We start from the raw sequence: 19,398 nt of genomic DNA, 5'->3' as shown, positions 1-19,398 counted from the left end.
TCATATTCATTAGACCTTTTTAGTGAATTAAGGCTTCCCAGCGGGCGCAGTGGTAAATCTGCCCACCAGTGAAAGAGGCATAAGAGACATGGGTTCGATCCCTGGGTTGGGAAGATTCCCTGGAGAAGGAAATAGCAACCCATTCCAGTATTCTTGCCTGGAGAATTCATGGGCAGAGGAGCCAGGTGGGCTACAGTCCGTGGGGTCACAAGGGGGCGGACGTGACTAAGCGTTCATTACACCAGTGAATACTAACTCAAGAAATCATTTGGAAGTTGAAAGATGGGAACTTGGGGCCACACTGCTCTCCCTGGCTCTCACTTTGCTTTTGGGGTCATTCCTCATCTCTCTCCTCACAGGCCTCACTGGCTGGGTGCTGGGGATACTGGGAGGGTGGCCCTCAGTTCTCCAGGCTGCCAGCTCCCCAACCAGCCAGGCACTCTGTGTCTTGCATCCTCCTTACCATTTCTCTTCTGTAAAGTGTGAAATTGCTCAGTCGTGTCCGACTCTTTGCAACTCCATGGGCTGTAGCCTACCTGGCTCCTCTGTCCATGGGATTTTCCAGGCAAGAGTGCTGGAGTGGGTTCCCATTTCCTTCTCCAGGGGATCTTCCCGACCCAGGGATCGAACCCAGGTCTCCTGCATTGTAGACAGATGCTTTACCGTCTGAGCCACGAGGGAAGTCTCTTCTGTAATTGGTCCCCAAATCTCCCTTCATCCCAAGTCTAAGACATACACCCCTGAATCTACTAGCTCGTCTTCGTAGGATACCAGAGACAAGCCTAAAAAGTGAAGTCCTGTGTTGTGCCACATAATTGTAGAACCAGTCTGTATTTTAAATTACCGTAGTGGCTGTGAGGGGTGTCTTGCCATATGCACGGGGATGCGTTCTTCATGTAGGAACATCCTAGAAATGCATCCCCTGGGACAGTTGTGCCTAGGAGATTTTGCTGGGACTCTTGTCTGAAGGAAGTCAGCTTCAAGGGCCCAGTTATTTTCTCAGTGCTGTGTAGAGGGGCTCATTCATTCTGTCTACTGTAGATAATTACTTCAAGCTGTAGGGAGAGACAGACTCTGTCTGCTGCTGCCCCTGTGTGGGGAGGAGCCCCAGAGTCTTGCCCCCAGAAATCCTCCCATGCCCTACTGCAAGCTGATGGCCTCACTTCACTCTCACTCCAGTGAGAGTCTTTCATGGTTTCTTGGCACCAGGCAGTGAATTGCAAGGCCATTTTCTGATAAGATGCAAGGCCACATCACAAGCAGTCGATGTAACAAAAGTAAACGGTCAGCCACCCTAGTGGCTGTGAGTGCAAACATTGCTGAGCACATGGCTCCCTGGGAACTGGCGGCCTTCCTGGATCTGAGCGGGGAGCCCCTGGGGCCGGCTGAGGGAGCACCGAAGACTCCCAAATCCCTAAGAAGAGTGGGCAGATGATAAACACAAGTCTGAACAGACGATCAGACCTGATCCAAATGCTCATATATCAAAAGTCATCAGCTGAATGACTGATTGTGAGGATCCATGTTTTTAGAAACAGGCTATCCTTTAGCTAAAATGTCACCCAAGGATCACACTATGAATTGTATCTGAAAAAGAGTAGAGCCTTTCTGTGGAATCCTCCACTGCTGTCTTCTGATCAAGGAAACAAGCATGTTTATTTTTTTTTAGAGTAGAGTTTTTATGGGCTCGAGTTGATAAAAGTTTCATTTCTGGGAATTTGTTAGAACCTGTGGAGGAAGGCCCATCAGATGAAGTGGCATGAAGCGTGGCATGAAGCGTGGACTTCGCAGGAGATGGGTGGTGGGTTTATTAGACAGCAGTGGATTGGGGCTGGTGATCTGCTAGGTTCTGTCCTGTAAGCTCAACACAATGGCACTTGGCGAAGATGGGCTTCCAACCTTGGGGAGCTTTCACTTATTCAAACAAATGAGTGACTAATGAGATAAATATAAAATGGTAAGCACTCTGCAGAGACTTAAAATGCAGAGATGCAATTAGTCTTATTAATATATCCTCTTAAGAAACGCTAGAGAAAGCGACAGAGTTGGCAAGTAGCCTCTGTTAGATTTCATCAAATGTGATATTCAAGGACGCCTCATTCATCCTTGAAAAGGATGATGACAAAGGATGACTTTGAGTAAAATGAACTATCTACTCGCTTTCTGTCACCGTTTGTTCTTGGACTATTTCTAGCAGCCAGACTGGACTCTGTGGGCTCCATGAAGAGGCGTGAGCCTCCGTGTTTATCTTTGTGTCTCTGGTGCACAGTGCAATATACTGTATACTTGGTATTAAGAAATACAGTTTGTATGGAAGAATGACCCAAGGCTTATTAGTGTTTTTCCTCTAACACTGTGTATAAGAGAGGTCATTTTTCATTTAGTTTTAAATGACAGAATGTTATGACCTGTGTATATGATTTTAAAATTAAACATGTTTGCTTTTTTAAGTTAATGTATAGTTTTCACCTAAATAACTGTTGATGAAAATGAAGAGCAGCCTGGAAAACCCTCGCTTGTTTGTTTGACTCTGGTAGTAGATTGTTGGCTTTTGTTGGACCTGATTTCTTTTTTTTAATTTTATTTTGGTTTTGACTGCGCTTGGGCTTTCTCTAGCTGTGGTGTGCAGGGGGCTTCTCTTCATTGTGGTGTGCAGGCTTTTCACTGCAGAGGCTTCCCTTGAGCACGGGCTCTAGGGCATGTGAGCTTCAGTCGGCGTGGCGCACACACAGGCTCAGTTGCCCCGCAGCATGTGGGATCTTCCTGGGCCAGGGATTGAACCATGTCTCCTGCATTGGCAGGTGGGTTTTTAATCACTAGGGAAGTCCTGGGCCTGATTTCTTAATCACTCTCCTTATCATTTGGCTTGGTAAACTTGACACTTCAGTCCTTCACTGCACAAGCTCAGAGGTGGTTGCATGCTATGGGAAGCTGCTTTGAAATTGGAAATTTATCAGGGAGAATTAGAAGAAGTGGAGCAATGGGGTCCATGGACCGGCTTCCTAATTCTCAGATCTGTCAGGGGGATGATGCTTAGTGAATGGGATAGGTCCACTGGGATTCCTATGAAGGTGATTACCTTCTAGAAAAACCAGATCATGAATTTTATATTCCAGCTTGTAAAAAGTTTCAAAGGGAAGTATTCCACTGATGCACTCTGATCCTATATGAGACCGAGGGATGCTGTATATCACATGTAAAGGAAGCATGTACTTTTTAACTGAGGTGCGTTCAGAATAATCAGATTTTCCTTTTGAAAAATATCCTTATCTATTGCAAATCATGTCAAGAAAAATCCTTTCACATTCTGTTTTCCTTGGTCGCCATCTGAGGGAATAGGGTACTTTTCTTGCTAGACCTGCGCTCTAGAGATTTTCCTTGCTTTCTTCTGAGGGCCCTCTTCTGCACTCAGCACATGCTCTGTTTAGCCATGTTTGTTGACTGCATGGTGGTGAATGAGTTGCTGAGAACGTCGCTGTTCTTCCTCGCTTTCATGATATGAGAACAGAGAAAACTTTCAGTGTCTTTAGTCAGTGAGGACAGTTTCATATCTTTGACTCAGGAATGTTAGATTTCCCAGTCTGTATTATTGCTGCCACATCCTCGAATTAGGGTTGAAACCTCCAAGTAACTCACTGGGAGAATTTCCCATGTCTGAGTAGGGTTTTAAAAAAATGTAAGATCAGTATATTTGGGAAACATAATTGATTGCAGAAGAATCAAGTTCATCTTAGCTGTTGTGCTCACAGTGTACTCAAAGTTAGAGAACTTGAAACACAGGGCAGTGAAAATTGAGCCAATCACTTAGGGGCCCACAAGTACAAATTAAGTGAAGTCTGCATTCAAGTTGTTGGCATCCCCAGAAATCGAAACGTTTCAAGACTTAATCCAGTTAATACAGACTTCAGTATGCTTTAGATTTTAACTCAGCTTTCATTAAACTCCTTCCTATTGAGCTTTTTACTGATTATTTTTCTTACAAGTTGTAGGGAGGAGTTAGCTAGATGGAAGATTTCAGTATTAAAAATGAAAAAAATGAGATTCATTCAAATGGCAAAAAAAAAAATTGTGTTTCTATTTGATATCTTTGTTGTTGTTCAGTTGCTAAGTTGTGTCCAACTCTATGCGACCCCATGGACTGCAGCATGCCAGGCTTCCCTGTCCTCCACTATCTCCCAGAGTTTGCTCAAACTCATATGCATTGAGTCAGTGATGCCATCCAAGCATCTCATCCTCTGCCACTCCCTTCTCTTCCTGCCCTCAGTCTTTCCCAGAATCAGGGTCTTTTCCAATGAGTCGGCTCTTTGCATCAGGTGGCCAGAGTCTTGGAGCTTCAGCTTCAGCATCAGTCCTTCCGATGAATTTTCAGGGTTGATTTCCTTTAGGACTGACTGATTTGATCTCCTTGCAGTCCAAGGGACTCTCAAGAGTTTTCTCCAGCACCACAGTGCAAAAGCATCAATTCTTCGGTCTCCTTTCTTTATTTTGAAAGGGATGCATTTAATATCTTACACTGCTTAAGTAGCTAATATGAAAAGCAATAGCCAAGTCATTTGCATTTATTTTTGGAAAACAATCCAACTCTTTGGGAGTCCCCTCATATAAACTTCTCTTTCCTTTATGGTGGGGTGCATTTCTCTATCAGCCTTTTGTTAACAGTGCTCTGGGCTACAGCTGGGCACAGCTAGTCACTAAGTGAATAACTCACTCCGATGTAAGCAGGTTTGGAGAAGGCAATGGCACCCCACTCCAGTACTCTTGCTTGGAAAATCCCATGGACAGAGGAGCCTGGTAGGCTGCAGTCCATGGGGTTGCTAAGAGTCGGGCACGACTGAGCGACTTCACTTTTGCTTTTCACTTTCATGCATTGGAGAAGGAAATGGCAACCCACTCCACTGTTCTTGCCTGGAGAATCCCAGAGACAGTGGGCCCCCATCTATGGGGTTGCACAGAGTCCGGCATGACTGAAGCGATTTAGCAGCAGCAGCATGTAAGCAGGTTTGGGCTGTTTTGCTGTTGAATCGTCCCATTATTCTGTTTGATTGACTGGATAATATATATATATATATTCTGTTAAGAAATTGTATCAAAGCAACAACTGAAACACAGCGAGTACTTAGAACAAGTAAATTGACTTAAATGATGCACTTTTCTCTCTAAAAGGTGTCTAAGTGTAGAAAGTCTGCAGTGACATTACTGAGACGCACATGGTGATCAGAGCATCTTTAGTTGTGACTGTTTATTCCTGCATGTACACACATTAATCATGTACAGAATCACCTTTAATCTTATTGCCCCTCCCCAACAACCAGTATTCTTTTTTTTTTCACTGTTTATACATACTGGAACATAATGTACACAGAACTTTTGCTGTCATGTTAAATTCTGTCAGGCATTTTTCTAGGTGATAATATTCCATCTGGTTATTTCATGACTCATCTTTTCTATTGTAGACTTCTTTCCATTTTCAGAAAATTTTTAGTTGTGGTAAAATAAATAACGTGGTAAATAACATAAAGTTTACCATCTTTAACCATTGTTAGGAGTACAGTTAAGTGTATTTAAGTACATTCACGTCTGTGTGCAGCCCATCTCTAGAACTCTTTTCATCTTGCAAAACTGAAACTTCATATCCCTTAAACAACAACAGCTCATTCTCTCCAACCCCCAGGCCTTAGCAACCACCCTTCTACTTCCTGTCTCTAAATTTGACTGCTCTAGGTATCTCATGTGAAATCATACAGTACTTTTCATAACTGGTTTATTTCGTTTAGCATAGTGTCTTGAAGGCTCATTCATATTGCAGCGTGCGTCCGAATTAACTTCTTTTTAAGGTCAAATAGTATTTCATTGTTTATACACACCATGTTTTGTTCATCTGTTCATCCATCAGTGGACACTCAGGTTGCTTCCACCTTTGGTTATCAGTGAATAATGCTGCTAGAGTATGGGCATACAAAAATCTATTTGAGTTCCTGGTTTCCGTTCTTTTGAGTGCATTCCCGTGTGAAATTGTTGGGTCACGTGGTAATTCTATTTTGATTTTTGTGTGTGTGTGGAGCCATGATACTGATTTCTGTGGTGGCTGCATCATTTTACATCGCCACTCACAGTGCACAGTGGTTTTCATTTCTCCATATCCTTGTCAACACTTGTATCATTTTCTGCTGTTTTGATAGTGTCCATTTTAATGGGTGTGATGTGGTATCTTATCGTGGCTTTGATTGGGATTTCCCTAATGATTAGTGGTGTTGAACATCTTCTCATGTGCTTATTAGTCACTTGTATATCATTTTTGGAGAAATAGCGATTCATGTCCCTTACTCACTTTTTAATCAGGTTGTTCGCTATTTTTGTTGAGTTGTAGAAGTTCTTTATTTAGTCTGGACGTTAACCCTTTGTCAGGTGTGATTTGCAAATATTTTCTGCCATTCCATAGGTTACCTTTTCACTTTGTTGATTGTGTCTCTTGGCACAGAAATCATTGCCAAATCCAGTGTCACGAATCTTTTTCTCTATACAGACAGTTCCTTTTTCCCACCCAGGTTTTTCTTATTCTGGATAATGCTGCAGTGAATGACTTCATGGACTTAGCTTTTTTTCTTCTGTTGGCATTATTTTACTTTACTTGTAGAAAGACAAGTGAAATGCTGTCTCCTTAAAGCCCGTATTTGAAAATACACAGAGGCTATCACAGGTCCTGTTAGCAAACATTGTGTCTCTGAAGGATGGTTTGAGGCTTCTAGAAAAGCACTTAATGATGTCTTGATGGGTGATTCTTGACCCCTGTGATCCTCTGGGACTGTGATCTTGAAAACAGCATGGGTCACAGAAAAGGCACAGGCCTTTTAGGAGCAGTCCGGGTAGGGGGTTGAGTTTAGGTGACTATTTCTTCAGTCTTCAGGTTTGAAGGTGACTGCCATGGGCTGATGAAGTTCAGATGGCCCCAGATTTCCTTGGTAATACACCAAGTCCAGCCTCCCTACATTATATGAATACAGGACATTTTCAGAAAAATCAGTCTTAACTCTTGCCATTTGCCACCATGTTTAGGGGATAAAATTACATTCGAAAAAGCATATGCGGTTAGTTATAATTATTTAATGGAAGGATATTCCTTTGAGAATCAAATATGTATGTTACCTCCCACTGTATTTTAAGAAACAGTCTTCATCAATCCAATTTTTAATCTGTTAGAGAAACTTTGTTGTTTTTAAATTTCCATGGCAATGTTCATAAATTTAGAAACAGAATATCCACTGCATCTTTGTGTTTTTAACAGTTTTCCCACCTTTGGGAGAGGCTTCAGACAGAAAATTTTAAGTCATTTTATTACTGATGGATGGTTCATACTCAAAAAGCAAACTATGAAAGTGATTATTAGAATCCTTCTCATCAAAGAATTCCAAAAGACATCACCTTTGGGGAGTGCTTTTATGCTTTTTTAAGTTTTTATTTTGAATAATAGCCTATAGCTTCCAAAGTATATAAAATAGTTTAATCAATACCCATGTTCCAATCAGGCAGCATTAATCAAGTCATGGGAAATCATGTTTTATGTACACTTCTGCTGACTTTTAATTCTCCTACCTCAAATTATTTTTGAAATGAATCTCAGCTGTCATTTCATCTGTAAATGCTTTCATATACATCTCTTTAAAAGTCCTTAAAATGTAGGAGTAATACCATTTTCATACCTAAAAACTTCATACTGATTCACTAATAGCATCAAATACATATCAGTGATCATTTATCTGATTTATTTTTTGAATTTTCTCTTTTTCATAAGGAAAAACTTTCCATATAGTAAAGAATATGTAAATATCACAGTGTTAACTACTTACATCCAGATAAAAGATATTTCTAACATCACAGCATCCTTCCTTGGGCTCTTTCTCAGTCAGTACCCCCTCAAAGGTACCACTGTTGTGCACTCTGTCATCATTAGTGGTCAGAATAGTGATTTTGAACTTCAGTCAGTATATACTGTATATCTGACTTCCTTCACTCTGCATCCGTGAGATTAATTCACGTTTTTACCTTCAGCAGTAGTTTGTTTGTTTTCACAGCTGTGGACTATTTCATCCACTGCTGCGATTATTTGATCCATTCTACTGTTCATGGGCATTTGAATTGTTTCCAGTTTGAGGCTGCTAAGACTAATACTATTAAAAAACCATACATGTCTTTTGGGGGCATAATAATGCAATTCTGTTGTACATGTATACTTAGGAGTCAACTTAGTGAGTCATAGATAGGCGTGTAATTAGTAGATCAGAAATGTGGATGGGATTTTAGTAGAGTGGGCATATTGCGTTAGTAAATACTGCTAGGCAGTGTCTTAGAGTCCAGAGACTCCACATTTCACTAACACATGGTATTATTACCAGTCCTTATAAGTGTGGCCAGTCTGATGAGCATATAGTGGTATCTCATTTTGATTTTAATTTGTGTTTCTCTGATAATGAGTGCTTTTCAACACTTTTTAATATATGTATTAACTTTTGGATATCCTCTCATGAAGTGCCTGTCCAAGACTTTTGCCCGCCCTTTTTTTTCAACTGGGTTGCCAGTCATTTTTTTTTTTTTTTAACTAGTTCATGGATGTTCTTTATGTGGTCTCAAGATGAGCTGTTTGTTGAATATGTGTATTTGCCGTTTTCAGTCTCCTGTGAGTGACCAGAAATTCTTAATTTTAATTCAGTTATGTTATTAGGTAATGTAAATCTACAGCTTTGTTGGTCTTGCAAATCTGATTTGGCCCTTCTAAGTATTTTGCTTTTCCATGTATATTTTTAGTTTAGTTATAGAGCACTTTTTATCTCCATATAGATTCTAGAATCAACTTTTCAACACACCCTCCCCTGGGATTTTGCTTGAGATTGTATTGGAGCCACAGTTCAGTTTAAGAGAAGGTATTGCTGCTGCTGTTGCTGCTAAGTCGCTTCAGTCATGTCTGACTCTGTGTGACCCCATAGACGGCAGCCCACCAGGCTCCTCCGTCCCTGGGATTCTCCAGGCAAGAACACTGGAGTGGGTTGCCATTTCCTTCTCCAGTGCATGAAAGTGAAAGTGAAGTCGCACAATCATGTCTGACTCTTAGCGACCCCATGGACTGTAGCCCACCAGGCTCCTCCATCCATGGGATTTTCCAAACAAGAGTATTGGAGTGGGGTGCCATTGCCTTCTCTGGGGAAGGTACTATGTCAGCAATTATGAGTCTTCCAATCCCTGAGAATTGGATGTCTCTTTATTTACATTAGTGTTTCACAACTAGGGTTGATTTTGTCCCGATATTACATTTGGCAATCTAGAGACATTTTGGTTGTCACAGCCTTTGGGAGCAGTGTGTGTAGAGGGAGGCAGTGGCTTGTATTCCTGTCATCTTGTAGGTAGGGAACAGAGACGCTGCTCAGCATTCTACAATGCATAGGACAGCACCTCCCCAACAAAATTATCTGGCCCCAAATGTTAAGAGTGCCCCTGTTGCAGAATGTTGACTTTCTCATTTTCTTTATTGTTGTGAGTTTTTGGCATAGCAGCGTTGTGCATCTTGGGTAGAGTTATCCTTAACTATTAATATTCTGGTGCTATTGTGGTTGATAATATTTTAGGTTTCGATTTGTAATTGTTGCTAGTATATGTGTGGATAGAGGTGAAAAAGATGCGAGTTCTATCCCTGGGTCAGGAAGATCCCTTGGAGCAGAAAATGGCAACCCATTCCAGTATTCTTGCCTGGAAAATTCCATGGACAGAAGAGCCTGGTGGGCTATGGTCCATGGGGTCGCAAGGAGTTGGACATGACTAAGCACACACACATGTATTTGTATTTGTATTTGTTGTTTTATATGTCTCTTATGTCCCAGTTGTTTTATATGTATTTTACAAGCTCCCTTGCAGTTTTTTCCTCCTTACACTTTTTTATTGTTGTTGTAGAAACTAGCATCTTTCCTTCTTTGCCACCAGCATTGGTGTTGAAGTGATGATTCTTGCACTCTTTGAGAACATTTCCAAATCTCCAAGTTTAATCAGTTTATGTAGAAACACATGTGGGGGCCAAGGTTGATTTAGAGGAGCTTGATTAATACATGATCACCTGGATCATGTTGAGTTAAAGAAAATCAGGTGAATGGAACAAGGGACTCTTGTTAGATGAAGTGCTTATAGCACCAGGCTAAGGGCAGCAGGAAGATTCCTGCTTCTCCATCAGTTCATTACCAAGTGGCTAATGCACCTCGGTGCCCTGGGGTTTATGGAGACAGTACCTCAAGGAGGGAAAAATGTTTCTCTTGGGCTGATTTGTCACTTAAATGAGAAGAGGGTATGTGAAGTACTAAGGGCTTGGCTAGGGCACCATGAATCATTAATAGCCTTGGCTCCCAGAAACCTAATTTTAGTCCAGAACAAGAAGCAAATGTAGCAACACTAGGCTCTTGATTAGCTTCTTTCGTTTCTCTCATGGACAGTGGCTGATGTGTGAGCAGGGAGCGGGCAAGGAGGGAGGAAGCCGGGCTGCTCAGCTCTTGATTGAAGTGTGTCTGTTTCTGAAAGGCGGAGCTCTTGCGTTCCATCACTTTGTTGGTTGCCCGCTGTGTGTAAGGCATGATGATGAGGGGGACAAGGCAGAAAATAGCATTCTGGAGAGGACCCTGATTACACAATCCAGATTATAATACTGCGAGATGGGAGTCTGTCATGACAGGTTAAGGGAGAGCCGTGGAGTGGAAAACTGACCTCTGACCTGGCTGGTGCAGAGTTGGGAGGACGGAGCCTGCCCTGCGTGCTCGGGAGGTGTGTTAGAGCTGGTTCATGGCTGTGAGCGCTGGTGTGGGATTCTTCACCCGTCGCTAAACCTTCCTAATTCTTGTAGATCTAAGTACCTGTGATGCGGGGGTGGATAGGCTATTCTTCACCGTAGGGTTGGAGTAGCTACCAAGTTGATAGAGGATTAACATTTCAAATGAGTTGCCGATCCCCACCCTTGCCCTCAGTATACACCCCCAGTCCACGAGGAAGATGGATGTGCTTGCCATTTGACCCAGCAATGCTACCTCTAGCAGTTTATTCCAAGAGTACGCTTAGACTCTCTGCAAAGATACATGTACAGGGATGTTCCTCTGAGCATTGAGTATATGTGTATGTACACATACATATATCCATCTAAATGGCACACTTTTCCTCCCATACATACCCCCAAACACACACATGGTTACATAAGACATAGACTAAATTTCCTACAGGGGATTGACTAAATACATTGTTTGTGACTTTGTTTATAATAAGCATATATTATTTACATAATAACAAAAGCAGGACCATTATTTTTAAGAAGGCTGTTACAGTGTGCTTTCCTTTTTAGCACGCTGTTTACAGAGATTTGGATTTTTGTACTAATTGTGAATTTGAAGCAGAACGTTTATCCTTATATTCTTTAAATTGGATTGGTACTAGTTTGATCTGGCTTCATATGTATAAAATCGGATAATGACTGTGTCTTACAGCAGGGTGGTGACTGGCTCCATGAGGCATTCTCAAAGTTCTTTGCATGGGATAAGTGAGTTTGGCTTAAGTTATAAAACCTTTTGATCTACTCTGAAAATAATATTTTATGTGTGCTAACTTTTGAGCATGTTTTGCATTTTAAAAGGAAATATTAATGTCAAATGGTATCACTTGTATGTGAAATCTAAGAAAGCAATACAAATGAGCTTATTTACAAAACAGAAATAGACTCACAGACATAGGAAACAAATTTATGGTTACCAAAGAGCAAAATGAATGGGGGGGGGCGTGGTCGATAAATTACAAATTTGGGATTACCATACATACTGCTGTACATAAAACAGATAACAAGGATCTGCTGTAGAGCACAGGGAATGCCTTGTGAGATATTCCATGCCTTGTGATAAACTGCAGTGGAAAAGAATCTGAAAATATATGTAGAACTGGATCACTTTGCTCTGTACCTGAAACGTTGTAAATCAACTGTGCTTCAGTTTTTAAAATTTATAGAAATTAAAAAAAAATAAATGTTAATCATCTTCCTTTGGCCACATTTTTCCAGATATCAGATTGATTTACTAAAGCGACGCCTATTATAATATGACCCTGTTCTTGCTTTGAAGAGTCAGGTGAGGGGGAGGTTCTGTAGTGATAGATATGTGAACTTCCTTGCCTTTTTTACTTTATTCTTGGGGTAATTAAATCGACTTAAGACTTCAACAACTTACATTAAATAATTATTAGGAGTCTGCAGTGATCCTGGTATATCAAATGTTTTTAAAATTTTTACAAGAAAGTAATTTTAATTTTACTTTGTTTTCTTAACAGAAATCATAGCCCGTTAATGAGTTTTGGAGCCAGCTTTGTCAGTTTTTTGGTAAGTTGATGTGGGAAGAGGTTGTGGTGGGAAGGAAGCAAACACCATAATGTCTGTCTTTTAATGGTTACTGGCTGTATGGATACACTCTTGTGGAAAATCTTTTGCAGTTTAAAACTGGAATATAACTTTTGCCTATACACCAACACGTATGAGATCAGTTCAGTTCAGTTGCTCAGTCGTGTCCGATTCTGTGACCCCATGAATTGCAGCACGCCAGGTTTCCCTGTCCATCACGAACTCCCAGAGTTCACTGAAACTCACATCCATCGAGTCAGTGATGCCATCCAGCCATCTCATCCTCTGTCGTCCCCTTCTCTTCCTGCCCCCAATCCCTCCCAGCACCAGAGTCTTTTCCAATGAGTCAACTCTTCGCATGAGGTGGCCAAAGTACTGGAGTTTCAGCTTTAGCATCAGTCCTTCCAAATAACACCCAGGACTGAGCTGCTTTAGAATAGACTGGTTGGATCTCCTTGCAGTTCAGGGGACTCTCAAGAGTCTTCTCCCACGCCACAGTTCAAAAGCATCAATTCTTCAGGGCTCAGCTTTCTTCACAGTCCAACTCTCACATCCATACATGACCACTGGAAAAACCATAGCCTTGACTAGACAGACCTTTGTTGGCAAAGTAATGTCTCTGCTTTTGAATATACTATCTAGGTTGGTCATAACTTTCCTTCCAAGGAGTAAGCATCTTTTAATTTCATGGCTGCAGTCACCATCTGCAGTGATTTTGGAGCCCCCAAAAATAAAGTCTGCCACTGTTTCCACTGTTTCCCCATCTATTTCCCATGGAGTGATGGGACCAGATGCCATGATCTTCGTTTTCTGAATGTTGAGCTTTCAGCCAACTTTTTCACTCTCCTCTTTCACTTTCATCAAGAGGCTTTTAGTTCCTCTTCACTTTCTGCCATAAGGGTGGTGTCATCTGCATATCTGAGGTTATTGATATTCTCCTGGCAATCTTGATTCCAGCTTGTGCTTCTTCCAGTCCAGCGTTTCTCATGATGTACTCTGCATATAAATTAAACAAGCAAGGTGACAATATACAGCCTTGACGTACTCCTTTCCTGATTTGGAACCAGTCTGTTGTTCCATGTCCAGTTCTATGAAATATCCTTCCTTAATTTAAAAAATTAAATGCTTATGTTTTCCAGAGTATTATATTTTTTTCCAAGCAAAGTCCTTTTTAAAATAAAAATGTAATTGAAAGATCAGAGGGCTTCCCTGGTGGCTCAGCTGGTAAAGAATCCACCTGCAATGCAGTAGACCTGGGTTCAATCCCCGAGTTGGGAAGATCCCCTGGAGTAGGGAATGGGTACCCACTCCAGTATTCTGGCCTGAAAAATCCCATGGATGGAGGAGCCTGGCAGGCTACAGTCCAAGGGGTCACAAAGAGTCGGACAGGACACTTTCACTTTCCAAAAATTAAAAATGCATTAGAGTTGAAAATAGACTTTGGATAATAAAAGTTTGAAACTAAACTTTTATTAAGTTTATCAAAAGTTTATTATTTATTATTTATCAAAAGTTTAAAACTATTGAATAAATGTGGACTGAAAGACAAGTCAATTTAGGGTAACTAAAGTTTCTCAGTTACTACTGTGTTTTTGAATGTTAGTATTTAGGAACTGAGGGAATAGGTTGCCGTTAGGTTTTAAAGTAAATTGGGCAACACAGAAAATTGAATGCTTTTATTTTTCAGAAATACTTATCATACAAACTACTTTCAAACATAATTTTAAAGTAAGTATCCTGTATATAACTGCAAAAAAAAAAAAAAAATAGTCCTAAGTAGAGACTGAGAGAAGTAAAGTGGGGAAAGCATTTAGATTCCAGACAGAAAAAACTCACCAAATGGACGTGTTGTATGCAGCCTTGCAGCACCAGTGACAGGCACCAGACCAGCTTCTGGTGACATGGGTTTTCATTCAGGCTTCTTTATTCTTATTACCAGGTAATAGAACAAATCTTTTTAACAATTCTTAAGGCCTACAGTTTGCTACATAGTTCCAGATCTTAAGGAAAGTGGTACTGGGTGCGGGTCATAAATGGTACCCACCCATGTAGCAAGGAAGGATGCTAGAGACACTTGGCAAAAGGCTTGCTGGGTGGGAGGAGGTGGGTGGGGGGAGGGAGCCTGTAGCAGGGAGGGAGGCTTGCACAAAGATGGCTAGTGTCTGGTTGGAATGGAAAAGTAGTCTAGAGTCATACAGAGAAGGCCTAGGATACCAGAGTGGGCAGGTTGCATGTGATGGAGGTGGAGAACTAGCCACAGTGAGTTCATCAAGTCCTTCCAAGAACCTGGAGTCCTGTCTCTGCCCCTGTAGCTCATTCATCTCAGAAATCTCAATTCTTCTGGGGGAAAGTAGCAGGTTTTCAGCAAAGAAGTGATCATTTCTATCCCAATGTGGCCTGAAAAAGTCTACCAGGATTGGGTGCTCAGAAACTAGCTGTCAGTGGGAATTTTTCACTGGGAACAATAAGAAATGAGTTCTTTATAAATGAATCCATTGGAATTGCTGTCCCTGAAAAGACTGATAGTTTTCAAAGAGTACCTGCTGGCTGATGTTTCATTAGCATTTTTTGCTGTGCTTGATGGACCCAGGGATCCCATGCATGGGTAGAAAGTCTCTATTCTAGAAGCTGAATTAAGTGGGCCAATCAGAAATTGTATACAGTGATGCTTTTTGTTACTGTGTTTAATAACAAAAACTTGTAGAAACAGTAATTGCAAGGACATGTGTTAAGCATGTATTTTTTCATGATGGTATAGTGGAGATAATGTTCTTCATATTGAGATTATATTTTTTTCAATGAATAGTGTATGTGGTAGCATTCTCATTCTTTTACTAGGAATAAGTCATTTAGATGGCTTTCCCCCCTCCCTCCTAGTTCGGAGTTGTATTGTGATAAATTGGCCTAAATTTTCAGACACTTAGGATTCATTCATTCTTTCCTTATTTCTTTCTTTGGAAGAATGCCATGATGACATTTGAGGAAGAAAAAATGCAGTTGGCGTGTGATGACTTAAAAACTACAGAAAAGCTGTGTGAAAGTGAAGAGGCTGGAGTAATTGAAACAATCAAGAATAAAATTAAGAAGAATGTAAGTACTGTGTCTTTAGGTTATGAACTATGTGCCTCTTACTTAGAACATTCTTCATTTACTTGGTTTTTGGTGTTTAGAATATGACTGAAGCACAGAGTGAGTCTTACAGGTTTTGAGTATGTAAAGCATATTTCTTTCTTTTTTTAATGTGGACCATTTAAAAAGTCTTCATTGAATCTGCCACAACATTGCCCTGCTTTGATTTCTTGGTCCCAAGGCATGTGGGATCCTAGCTCTCCAACCAGGGATCGAACCCACAGCCCCTGCATTGGAAAGTGAAGTCCCAAGCACTGGACCGCCAGGGAAGTTCCTAAAGCATGTTTCTTAAAGCAGTAGAATCCCCCTTAGTCATTAGAACTTTTCAGTGCACATTCTCTTGGTATCTTAACATTATCTTCTTCCACAGTTGGCTCTGTGGCAAGGACGATTGTCATGAGGCTTTCATATATGTTTCATATTTTGCACGTTGGCATAATTCAGGAATTTAGCTACTACCTCCTTTTTCCCAGGCCTTCCCGGTCTTGGGTAATAAAATAGTCACAATGACATCATAATCCACTTTTCCTCTTTTTTTTTTTTTTCTTTCAATTTTCAGTGCAAAAGGGCTAGACTTTAGAGAGGTGTCCTCCTACCCCTGATGTTTCTGGAGCACCCAGGGGTCTCACACGTGTCACATGTTAAGCTGACAAACCAGCCTGTTAGTTTCAGACAGCAAGAGCCACTTGTCTTTTCTGCTCCCTTACGTCGCTCCAGGAGGCTTCACCTCTGCTGTGGCCTCTGGGGTCTCCCATGAGGAAGCCATAGATGGGCCCAGAGTACCATTTCCTGAGGCTGCAGAAGGGCCAGAGTTCTCGATTCCTCTCTCTCCAAACCCTGTATCAGTCAGTGACCAAGTCTCGTTGCCTCTTTCTTAAATACGTCCTGAGTTCATCTCCTTTCCTTGCCAGTTTCCTAGGCCAGCCAACAGTCTCCACTTGCCTAAGACAACCCTCACTGGCGTTTCTGCCTCCAGTCTCACTGTTCTCTAATTTGTTTTCCAAAGTACATTCACTGAGATGCAAATTACATGTTGCTGATTTCGTTTTCAGTGTCCCTGCTCCCTCCCCCCGACCACTGCCATCACACTAAAACCCAGACTTCTTTATGTGACTGACTTGGCATTGACTTTTCCTCTCCGTAGAATTTTTGTATCCCTCTTGACCTGGTTCCTGTCTTTTTTAGTTCTTCCTCGATGTCATTTTCTCCAAAGACTCATATACTTAGTCCCAAGTCCTGCTCATGTGTCTCCTACAGGTTCCCATAGTTCCGTGTACTTCATCCTTCAGAGCATTTGCTGCATTATATGGTCATCAGTGTGCCTTCATTAGACTGTAAGCCTATTTACGTGTCTGTCCTGAGCATCTAGGACCATGCCCATCACATAGGTTAGTAATCAACATTAGTAATGGGTCCTTGCAATTTAAAAAGCATTATCACATGGGATAGAGTATCTCACTAGCCCTTCCAACAGCCCTGCAGAGTAGATGTTATTATAAGCAAAGAAAACAGAGGCATCAATAGATTGACGTTTTCTTGAGCAAACAAAGTAATAGGTGCTAGAAGTAGGACCAGGAATAACAGGGACCATGGGTGAATTCTACTAATCTAGAAAAAAGAGAAGCCAGCCATTTTGTCACATATACTCAGTATACTTTTGTCATGCTTGCAAAAGGCTATCATTTCTCATATCATCATGAAAGCATATGAAAACTATTTAACCTGTTTCGTTCAAGTTTACCTTATGTTAAGAAGGCACTGTTCTATTTCAGAGTGAATTTTCTTCATTTAGCATTCATAAAACCAAAATCTTACTAAAAAATAGGGTTTTAGGTAGTCATCTTTAGAGGGTATTGACTAAAATTTCAAGTTCAGTTTGTGATTCATTCAAAGCTAATTTTTAATTGAGGGTGTTTTCTCCTCAACTAACATTATAATCAGGTTCCAACCCTCACATCTCAGTTGCATGCACCAAAGGAATGAACCCTAATATGGGTCCTTTCTGAAGGCAGATGACTGTAAAGTGGCTTTTCACATTATTTACCTGGGGTGGTGTTTTATGCCTTTAGTAATTATTTTTTTTTTATAAATAACTTTGTTGTTTTTGTTCCTGTTGTTCAGTTGCTAAGTCATGCACAACTCTTTGTGAGCCCATGGACTGTAGCACGCCAGGCTCCTCCGTCCTCCACTCTCTGGGAGCTTACTCAAATTCAAGTCATTTGAGTTGGAGATGTTATCCTACTATCTCATCCTCTGCTGCGCCTTTTTCTTGTTGCCTTCAACCTTTCCCAGCATTAGAGTCTTTTCCAGTCAGTTGGCTCTTTGCATCAAGTAGCTAAAGTATTGGAACCTCGGCTTCAGCATCAGTCCTTCCAATGAACACCCAGGACTGATCTCCTTTGTGATGGACTGGTTGGATCTCCTTGCAGTCTGAGGGACTCTCAAGAGTCTTCTCCAACACCACAGTTCAAAAGCATCAATTCTTAGGCACTAAGCCTTCTTTATGGTCCTGCTTTCACATCTGTACATGACTCCTGGAAAAACTGTAGCTTTGGCTAGATGGACCTTTTGTTGGCAAAGTGATATCTCTGCTTTTTAATACACTGTCTAGACAGGGAGGCCTGGCGTGCTGTGATTCATGGGGTCACAAAGAGTCGGACACGACTGAGTGACTGAACTGAACTGAACTAGGTTTTTAACTTACATATATACAACTTACATAATGTAATAAGTTTTTAACTTACATTGTTTTGAAAATGGTAAGACACTAAAGTTTTGTGTGGGCTTTCATGTTCCCCATGAAGTGTTTCTATTATTGAGAATATTTGTCTTTGAGTTACAAGGCTCTTTGAGTTACAGCATTGTGTTGATAACAAAATAAAGCTAGGCTTAATGGAGAAAGCTAGAACTCCCAGGCTCAGAGTGTTGTGTAAATTTGGTCTTGGATTTTAGTGACTACTGTTCCATACTTCCTATGTGAAGTTATTCTGCCCAGTAAAATAATAGTTTTTTTGGAAAGAGTGTTGTTGTTCTTGGGTGTGATTTATCCATGTGTACTTTCTTCCCACCAAACAGGTTGATGTCCGAAAATCTACCCCCTCTATGGTTGATCGGCTTCAGAGGCAGATAATCATAGCTGACTGTCAAGTTTACCTGGCTGTGCTCTCGTTTGTAAAGCAAGAATTGTCAGGTATGCTAAAGCATTGTTTTTTTTAACAGTTTTTGCTATTCAGTGGACACAATTGGTAATACCCCACACTTTTTTTTTTAGAACACCTTGTATTTCAGTCTTTGAAAACATGTGGCACCTGTTTGGGGTGTGATTTTGATTTATTACCTGAGAAATTGATACCATGAGGGCTTAAGGTGAATTTAGTGGAATAGTTTTAGTTCCAAAATCGTTTTCATCCTCTTGTCTGCAGCTAGTCTGTCATACTTAGAGATATTACCTGTGCCTTAGATAGAGTGATAAATTGGCAGGTTTTTTTGGTGTGTGGGTGGGAATCAAGCTGCAATAATCACCCTTGAAAGTGAAATATAACCAGTTTGTTTCTCAGAAAATTGTTATTGACAGCCTGAGCATGGACTAAAGATTTCCTAACATACTTGAATGACCAACATTTTAACAACCCTTAATGAGGAGTATAAACTGATTCTTATTAAGTTTGCCCAAGACAAATTTTGTACAAGGATTTTGTAGCTTTGATATCTTCAGTGGTGTAGATTGGAATGGAGACTCTCAAGAGTTCACTGTACGATTAACTCTGATACTAGTTCTTCCTCTTATATGGTTTTATATCTCTGTTGCTGATGGCAGATATCTCCCTCTTTGGAAACTAGGGTCTACTTGAAAAAAATGAGTGTTCAATAAG

General features: G+C 40.9%; 1 protein-coding gene across 1 annotated transcript in view; it reads left to right on the top strand.

Moving 5' to 3' along the window:
* Nucleotides 1-19,398, top strand: part of TTC39C (tetratricopeptide repeat domain 39C) — a 101,159-nt gene that overhangs the window by 31,499 nt on the left and 50,262 nt on the right. Inside the window, exons 2-4 of the mRNA XM_068993762.1 lie at nucleotides 12,331-12,379; nucleotides 15,359-15,487; nucleotides 18,602-18,716. Of these exons, the coding sequence (XP_068849863.1) occupies nucleotides 12,331-12,379; nucleotides 15,359-15,487; nucleotides 18,602-18,716 (293 nt within the window). The remainder of the gene's footprint in view (nucleotides 1-12,330; nucleotides 12,380-15,358; nucleotides 15,488-18,601; nucleotides 18,717-19,398) is intronic.

Source organism: Capricornis sumatraensis, chromosome 21, assembly GCF_032405125.1.
Source record: "Capricornis sumatraensis isolate serow.1 chromosome 21, serow.2, whole genome shotgun sequence".
In the NCBI taxonomy this organism is placed as follows: domain Eukaryota; kingdom Metazoa; phylum Chordata; class Mammalia; order Artiodactyla; family Bovidae; genus Capricornis; species Capricornis sumatraensis.
The sequence above is the reverse complement of the archived record's forward strand: the minus strand, read 5'-3'. Positions and strand labels throughout refer to the sequence as shown.